Source organism: Triticum aestivum, chromosome 2B, assembly GCF_018294505.1.
Source record: "Triticum aestivum cultivar Chinese Spring chromosome 2B, IWGSC CS RefSeq v2.1, whole genome shotgun sequence".
Taxonomy (NCBI): domain Eukaryota; kingdom Viridiplantae; phylum Streptophyta; class Magnoliopsida; order Poales; family Poaceae; genus Triticum; species Triticum aestivum.
The window spans coordinates 87,212,300-87,221,398 of record NC_057798.1 but is presented as its reverse complement, the minus strand read 5'-3'; the positions used below and the strand labels follow the sequence as shown (position 1 = coordinate 87,221,398).

Here is a 9,099-nt window from a genome sequence, read left to right as displayed (position 1 = left end):
AAATCCATGAACCTTTTTCCAAGTTTGTGGACTTTTTTCAAATCCATAAGCTTTTTTCAAATCCGTGAACATTTTCAGAATCTGCGAACTTTTTTCAATTTAGCAAAATAAATGAAGCCAGTGATTTTTTTTCAAAGTCAACAGTCAAGTGGTCAATGGTCGACAGGTTCGTGAGATAACACGTTTTGAAAAAATGATTCTACAAAAAGAAAACACAAACAAACCCACCCATGCCTCCCTTTCATGGGGAGAAATCCCAACAAAACTCTTGGGGAGGTGTGAGTGCCGCTTGTTGCAACCAGACGAGGTATAAGTGACCTTTAAAAGGGGCACTCCTTAATTCTTAATTAGTGATTTCGGAGGTCGGAGCGATACATCGACCAAACTGAATAATTACTATATCAGGCCGGTTCGGTAGCTGAATCTCTTCTAAACGGGACATCAGAGTTATACATATGCGCATGTCTCCAGGATCCAAAGAACTTCTAACCTATATCTATGTGGTACTCCCATGCCAAGCTGTCAAAATCATCTTTTAAACAAATGAATCCAGATTGTTTGCTGCACAAAACAAAGATGGAAACTGTACCCGAAGTGGAGTTCCCTTTTTTTCTCTTTTTTGGGGTGGAGTGAAACCAAAGTGGAGTTCTATAGTATGACTGAAAGAGAGATATTTACAGGTGGCAAGTGCAGTATTCTCCTTTTTATGTACCAGGAAAATCAATCAAGCAAAAATCTGGGTTGCCAAATACCATGCTAACTCGCCAGAGCTACTCCCTCCATTTCAAATTACTCGTCGCTGAAATGGATGTATCTAGAACTAAAATACATCTAGATACATCCATATCGTGCGACAAGTAATTCGGAACGGAGGGAGTCAAATTACTCGTCGTTGAAATGGATGTATTTAGAACTAAAATACATCTAGATACATCCATACGTGTGACAAGTAATTCGGAACGGAGGGAGTACTTTAGTAGCACAACACGGTTGTTGAGTGAGTAGCAGTGTGCATATCGAGCTTCGTTTACACATGTGTGATATCATCTCGTGGTGCCACGCGAAAACTAGCATCCTCTTTATGCAATGGCCGTTTCAGGCTTTCAGTACTGGACCAAAAAACCTACTACTAGAGGACCTACTAGAGGATCGTTTCTCGTTCCGTCTCTGCATGTCATCAGTCCGATGCCCTGACAGCGATATATGCCCATGCTCGTGTCTTTGCGAGTCAACAGGGAGGACGCCTAGATGAGAACTACAAACAACAACCAGATGATGAGATTTCCCAGTGAAAACAACTCTAGAAACACGGGAGCATACCCTCCTTCACTTCAACTTCCATTGGGCTACTTGGTGCAGAGGTCTGAACTCTGAAGCAATGGAACCTAAAGAGAAACACATCGACTTGGGTTCTACAGCTAACCTGTTTTAATTCATATGTTCCTCGTATGCTCAACATGTCCGGCGAACAAGCAGATGATCACAGAGCGCTATGACGATCACGCGCCATTGCCTGAAGAGCATGCCTGAGTGCTCTTGCAGTTCATGAAGATGAAGTTCATGCTACTGTCGGTTACTTCCTAACACCAAGTCCAGCCCTGTCCACAACAAAATCGGCAATGCATCACCTGTTGCCAGGTAATGATGGGTTTGCCGACAGAAGATGAACTGCACCGTCGATCAGTCATATCCCGCAACGCCGCAACGGCGAAAGCTTTGCAATCCCAGCAGAACAGCTGCCACTCTTGCTCGTGTGCCTCGCTCGTACCCAACGGCCATCACCACACAAATCAAGCAAATAAGCTTTACAAAAGGATCATCAGGCCACTCCATGTCACCATCTAGCTAGCAGCCTACCACATTCTGGACGCCTTGGCACTACTACTCCGGTCCTTCGTCTCCTCACACCTCGGCTACCTGCCCCCTACAGACTCCGCAGGTCCAGCCCCAGCCCCAGCGCCATCTTCTCGCCCCACCACGACCCGCCTCCACGCCATTGTTGTCGAACGAGGGTTTTGGGGCTTGGGCGGCGGATGCGAGGACGGGTCCTTGCATGCCTCCAGGGCCAGCTTCTCGTGCTTCAGGCACCAGCACAGTGTCCCCCGCTCCCTGTGGTGTGCCTGCATTGCAAAGGGAACACCCCTGAATGAACACAAGCTGTAGCTAATTTTCAGTTGTCTGACGTCTTCACTGAACGTACGTGTTCTCCCTTCTTTTTTGGCCAAAATGGTGCATCAGGATTTGTAATGGGATATGGGAATGGTGTGATGTATATTGCTTTCATGCGAGTATTGGTGCTCAACGATTGGAAAGGGAAACAAGATGGGAGGCATAAATCCTACTGTACTTGGAAACACTACTGATGTGCACATTATATCTCCGCGCAGATAACTAATAGCTGCCATGTGCATACACATTACTACTTGCCTGCATTGCACAAGATCACGCCTTCAGGGCCAGCTTCTCGTGGTTCAGGCACCGGCACAATGTCCTCCGCTTCCTGGATGTCAGCATGGGGTGTGGCTGCATTCCACAATGATACATCATTAAATGGACCTATTGCTAGATCTAAGTTGTCTGACATCTAGCTAGCAGCCTACCACATTATGGACGCCTTGGCACTACTACTACTACTCCAGTCCTTCGTCTCCTCGCACCTCGGCTACCCGGCGCCTGCAGACTCCGCAGGTCCAGCCCCAGACCCAGCCCCAGCGCCTCCTTCTCGCCCCACCATGACCCGCCTCCGCGCCATTGTTGTCGAGCAAGGGGTTTGGGGCTTGGGCGGCGGATGCGAGGACGGGTCCTTGCACACCTCCAGGGCCAGCTACTCCTGCTTCAGGCACCGGCACAGTGTCCCCCGCTCCCTGGGGTGTGCCTGCATTGCAAAAGGATACACCATTGAATGAACACAAGTTGTTCATTACTTTCAGTTGTCTGACGTCTTCACTGAACATACGGGTTCTCCCTTCTTTTTTTGGCCAAAATGGTGCATCAAGATTTGTGATTGGGATATGGGAACGGTGTGCTGTATATTGCTTTCGTATGATTATTGCTCCTCACCGATTGGGAAGGGAAACAAGATGGGAGGCATAAATCCTACTCCCTCCGTTCCTAAATATTTGTCTTTCTAGACATTTTAAATGGACTACCACATACGGTATGTAGACATATTTGAGAGTGTAGATTCACTCATTTTGCTCCGTATGTAGTCACTTGTTGAAATGTCTAGAAAGACAAATATTTAGGAATAGAGGGAGTACTTGGAAACACTACCGATGTGCGCATTCTATCATGGTACAGATAACTAATAGCTGCTATGTGCATACACATTGGTACTTGCCTGCACTGCACAAGGTCACCAGCATGAGGTGTGGCTGCATTGCACAGGGATACATCATTAAATAGACCTATTGCTAATTTTCGGTTGTCGGACATCTTCACTTGATGTTGCAAACTAGTACTGTATTAAACTAAGGCTGGGCTTACTCTCTTTTATGTTGTGCAACTACTAGTCTACTAGTCTGTAGCTAGGTTATATATAAGTGACCTTCAGATGAGAAATGGTTAGATGTTCCTTGAAAAGCCTAGTAATGTGATTGAGAATTAAGAAAGTTGCGGGCAACTTATGAAGAGAGAACCCGATATCAAATCCAGCAATCAAGTACTCACAAAATCAAACCAAGTTCTGTAAACATTTCTTGTTACTGATATTAGTACAGTCAAGCTCAATCATGCTGCAAACAAGGAAATTTTGTAGTGATTGTCAATTTGTGTGTTTCCATGCTTCAAAGGAAGGGCGTGGATGAGAGGGAAATTAAAGACAGGGGCACATACATAAAGGAGAGGAAGATGATTAAAGGAGGAAAAAAACAGTGGCACATAGAAAGGACCGATGGCAATCCAACAGAAGAGTCCTAGGTTCCATTGCAACAGTACGCAAAACAAAGACGATATCCTGGTTGTAAAATGAACAGAGTTCAATAGAGGGATCAATTTGAGAGACTCATTGCAGCATGAATCACAAAAGCGCACTGCCAACAGGGAAAAATGTAGGTTACATCTGTATGCAGGAAACAAAGTTGGCTTTTTGACAGGCATGACAGCAGAAAGTACCGCTCTAAATCACTATCGGTGAATTTAATTTTGTGTGGAACCTTAGCAACTTACTATAGATGGAATAAAGTGCCTCAACTTGCGGAGCTGCCACTCGAGATAGATGTCGCAGAGGAGATATACATAGGTGTGAACTGAAACAATTTGGGATTTCGACGGAAATACAAAAATTGTGCAGAAAAGGATGCCTAAATTCAAAAGAATAGTTCTCTGAGACAAGTGCATTAATTCAGACACCAAACTTCAGTAGGTTATAGATTGACTCGATGACTTTGGAAAGATCTTCATTTATGCAGGCTAGGATGAAAGGATATGGCCGAGTGACAAGGTTTTCAGATGTAATGGAGAAAAACAGAACAATGCATGTCGCAGAAAGGGTTAAAAGCATGGCAAAGGTATTGCTTCACCTATATCTATACATAACACAAGTACTGCACAATACATTTGTCCATCATTAGCAACCTATGATAGTACGACCAATCTCAGTTCAGTTGCTTTGCAAATTTCTTGCTGGAAAATATGCATTATAAGGTACAACAAAAACTATCGTGATCGTTCATATGCACGTAATGCGGCAATACCATTTGAGTTATCTTGCAAAATATTTTGTAATTCAATATTTTATTTAAATTCATTATCAGGAATGATCAACATTTCATATCAGAGACCAAGTAAGACTTTTGTACCTCAGATAAATTTTCCTATGAAATCGATATACTGAAATAAATGTGTAGGTGTAATGGTGACCAAATAAGAACTACAGTAGTGGACATGATAAGTGTTGGTTGGCTAGACTAAAAGTTTCTAAGTAATGATCAAAATTTCAAAGCAGAGACCACATAAGACTTTTGTACCTCAGATAAATTTTCATATGAAATCGATATTACTGAAATAAATTTGTACTGTAGGTGTGATGGTGACCAAATAAGAACTAGTGGACATGATAAGTCTTGGTTGGCTGGACTAAAAGTTTCTAAGGTGAATTGGTAGAGACGTCCTAATTTAGACTTGTACTCCTCCATTAGCTTGGCCATAAAAAATCAAAAGAATTGCTATAATCTGGTGTTTTTCACAACTTCGTGATAACACAAAAATGCTACTCCTAGTTTGCAAGATCATTGTTTTTCACTTGTATAATTACCTTAAAATGGCAAACAGAACAGACAAAAAAATAAAATAACAATTAGCTCGATCAGCTTTTGCACAAACACATAAAAGGAAACACTCACTAAACAGTGTAAACAATAAACTATGATCACAATTATGAACTGGAAAGTATAAGACAAGCTGTGTGAGAGTGATAACTATGAAGAAGGGAAGGATGTAACTGGGATGCAACAGAAAATTTTACCACTTGACATTGTCGGTGACGATAATAACGACGGCGGGAAGTTGCAATATGCGTGTGACGGTTTGGGAAATGTGGCACACACCCTCTGAAGCTGGAATGTGTCAACGTCCTGCGTGGAACAACCTCGCTTGACCGAGCTTCCGCCATGATATAGGAGCAAGTGCCTCCCCACTGCACCTGTGAGCAAGGACCCAGAATCCAGCGAGAATGTCTTCTCCATCTGCCACCGGGTGGAGGTGGAGCTCCCACCATTGTTTCGCCAAACAGTATAAGTAACGGGGGATGTGCTGCGCTTAAGCACAAACATCAGAGTTGTGCCTTGACCTGCCTCCAGGATGGTCACATCATCAGCCGGATTTCTTTCACAGGGCGGGTGGTCAGCCACGGACAGCTCCATCCTGCGGATGTCGAGCACCAGCAATTTTTCAGTGGAGCCTGAAATCCAGTAGAAACAGCCATGGGCGTAATGGCGCCTGAGGAAGATAAACAGTGTCGATAACACGAAGCCAGGTGACATCTCGCTCCAAGTCGGTGATGGGACGGTTCGCCATTGCCGTGTGCCGGAAGAGAAGACAGCGATCACCGGCTTGTTTTGGAGCAGCACCATCCAGATCACCCTGAATGATGGCTCCTCCGTAGTAGCTGCCTCCTCCTCGTCGTCGTAGCCGGAAGGGACGAGGAAGGAGTCGGCGTAGCACGACCCTTGTGCGCCCACAACAGAAGCGGCTAGGTCATCGGGGATCCGAGGAAGCAAGAGGTACTGCCGGTGCAAGGGGTCGCACACAGCCATCTCCTTGAAGAGAGGTCCGAACACCTCACCGGCGTAGAGGCGGCGGGGTCTGTCGAGGAGCACGCGGCCGTCACGGACTTCCCGCACGAACCAGCGCCGGGAGGGGGAGGGGAGGAAGCCGAAGGAGAAGGAAATCGAAGGAGAAGTCGGCGGCGCTGGCGACGGCCCTGGCCGCGGGCGCGGAGGGGTGAGGCGGGACGGCGGGGTGGAAGCGGTGCCGCTCGGGGTCGAGGAAGCCGAGGAGGGGCGGGGGGTGGAGCTTGCGGAAGCGCCGGGGGAAGGAGCGGTCGGCGATTAGGCGGCGGAAGGAGACGCAGGCGGCCGAGGCGCGGATGAGGTCGGTGCGGTGGGGAGGCGGAGCAGGATTTCCACAAGCAGCTCGTCGGGGATCGCCGGCAAGGCCATTCTCTGGCCGCTCTCAGTCGTCGGTGGCGGCGGCGGCGGCGGCAGCTGCGTGTGCTGCTTTTTTCTGAGGGGAGTGTGTGTAGTGCTTTTTTTTTTTGACAAACTGTTGGGCTCCGACAGAAAGGACTTTGGGCTGTTGGGCCACGTTGTTGCGTGCCCCAGGGGCTTGTACAAAATATCCATTCTCAAAACAAAAATCACACGCTTGCCAAAATATATGGGGGGTCTTGGTTTTCGGGATACTCATCTGTTTAATCTTGCTATGCTTGCCAAACAGGCTTGGCGCCTAACTCAAGATACAGAGTCCTTGAGTGCTCGATTATTGAAATCTGTTTATTACCCCGAGTGTGACGTTTTGGAATCTGATCTTGGAAAGAATCCCTCTCAAATTTGGAGAGCGATCTATGAAGGGAAAGAAGTTCTAAAACAGGGCCTAGTGAGAAGAATAGATGATGGAAGAACAACCAACATCTGGAACGACAACTGGATCCCTAGGGATTTTATGCTGAGGACAGTACATCCGAGAGGTCCAAATCCTCCAAGTTTTGTTGGCGAATTGATAAATAATGTGGAGAGGAGGTGGAACAAGGACCGAGTTGTACAACACATGCAAGCCATTGATGCGGACGAGATTCTCAACATCCCACTATCGGCGATTCCAACGAGGGACAGTTGGGCGTGGCACTATGAGCGGAATGGGATCTTCTCGGTCAGGTCTGCCTATCGGATGCTCAAGGAAACAAAAAGAAGAAGAGAGGATCGGCTAGATGGTAGGGGTCGTACATCCGATCAGCGTGAAATGAGGAAGAAGTAGTGCTCTTTCTGGGGAACGAGGATTCCAGCAAAACTCAAGAATTTTGTTTGGAGATTGGCACATAATTCAATTCCGACTGAAGGTGTCCGATTTCAGCGACATATGTCAGACACAAATGTGTGCAAAATATGCAATGGTGCAGTGGATAGCTGGAAGCACGCACTCATTGAATGCCCGGTGGCAAAATGTGTGTGGGCATTACTTGATGAAGAGCTTGTTGAACATATGGTTGCTATATCTACTGATAATGCTCGGCTGTGGCTTGTCGAACTGGAAGACTCTGTTTCTGTCGAGCAGTTTATTATGGCTATTGTTGCACTTTGGTCTATTTGGTGGGCAAGGAGGAAAGTAATACACGAACAACAATTCCAGTCGCCTCTGTCCACTTGGAGCTTTATAAAGAATTACCTAGAAGGCTTAGTGCTCCTTCCTGATAAGAAGCAACCTGCTCCCCAGTCTGTCCAAGTTAGAGGAGGGCAGAAGTGGATGCCACCACAAACAGGATGGGTTAAGGTTCATGTCGATGCTGCGATCTTGCATAATGGTCAACGGGGTGCCATGGCAACGGTGTGCCGGGGCAGCACTAGTCTGTTCCTTGGGGCGTCGGCGATGACAGTCGATGATATGACAAACCCAGAGATTCTTGAGGCAATGGCAAGCAGCGAGGGGCTCTCTTTAGCTCTTGACCTTAATGTTCAAAAGGTGCTGATATCAACGGACTGCTTGGCCACTGTCAAACACATTAAGGAGCACTACCTGGGCGCTAGTATGGTGGTGGTGGAGGAGATCAAGTCCAAGCTTTTGATGTTCAATTCTTCAAACTTAATTCATGAAGCTCGTGGCTATAATAAGGAAGCTCATTTTCTTGCTAAAGCTGCAACTTCCTTAGCCCCGGGACGCCATCTTTGGCTAACGGAAAGACCTGACATAGTTTGTATCCCTTTATCTGTTGAGATTTAATAGAGCTGTTTTAGCCCTAAAAAAATCACACAATTGTGTTGTCCGTTGTCATGCTGCAATGGTGCAATGCGAAATATCCATTCTCCTCACGCCTCTGACGCTCCCGCAAGAGGGGCAGCACAATAATGTGTGTTCATGCAATTTTTTTTAGGCATTTTGAAGCGGTTTTGAGAATTGAGAAGCTTCTATGGACCGGTATAGACTATTTTTTAGAAGTTTCCACATGATCTTTTGTGTGTGTGGGTGTGTGTGTGTTCTATATCGGTTTTGTCTTTTTTTTCACTTTTCAAATATATGCTATAATTTTTAAATACAGGTTAAACATTTTTTATATGCAGATTGAACACTTTTCAGATACATGTTAAACATTTCTTAAACACACTATGAGCCTTTATCCGAAATACACGTTGAAAATTTGTAAAATGCACAATGAACATATTTTAATACGCAGCAATTATTTTTAAACGAAAGTTAAACATTTTTCTTGTAAAACTTGTGAACATTCCTTAAGGGTGTATGAATATTTATATAAATGACACAGTATTTTCATATGGTATTAAAATTTTAAAAATCCCTAATATCATTTTGCATTTCATGAAGTTTTTCTAACATGTCAGGAAACATATTTTAAAAGCGTGATTTTTTTTAAATGTCACGAATAAGTTC

The 9,099-nt window shown here is 45.3% G+C and overlaps 1 protein-coding gene across 1 annotated transcript; it reads right to left on the bottom strand.

Annotated features, from left to right (window-relative positions):
- Positions 1–1,032: 1,032 nt before the first annotated feature.
- LOC123043634 (uncharacterized) lies at positions 1,033–6,543 on the bottom strand. Its single transcript, XM_044466149.1, has 4 exons — positions 5,465–6,543; positions 2,601–2,875; positions 2,428–2,523; positions 1,033–2,120 (listed from the first exon to the last, which is right to left on the bottom strand). Exons 1-2 carry the CDS (start codon positions 6,252–6,254, stop codon positions 2,631–2,633), a joined length of 1,035 nt encoding a protein of 344 aa, XP_044322084.1. The 5' UTR covers positions 6,255–6,543; the 3' UTR covers positions 1,033–2,120; positions 2,428–2,523; positions 2,601–2,630.
- Positions 6,544–9,099: the final 2,556 nt, after the last annotated feature.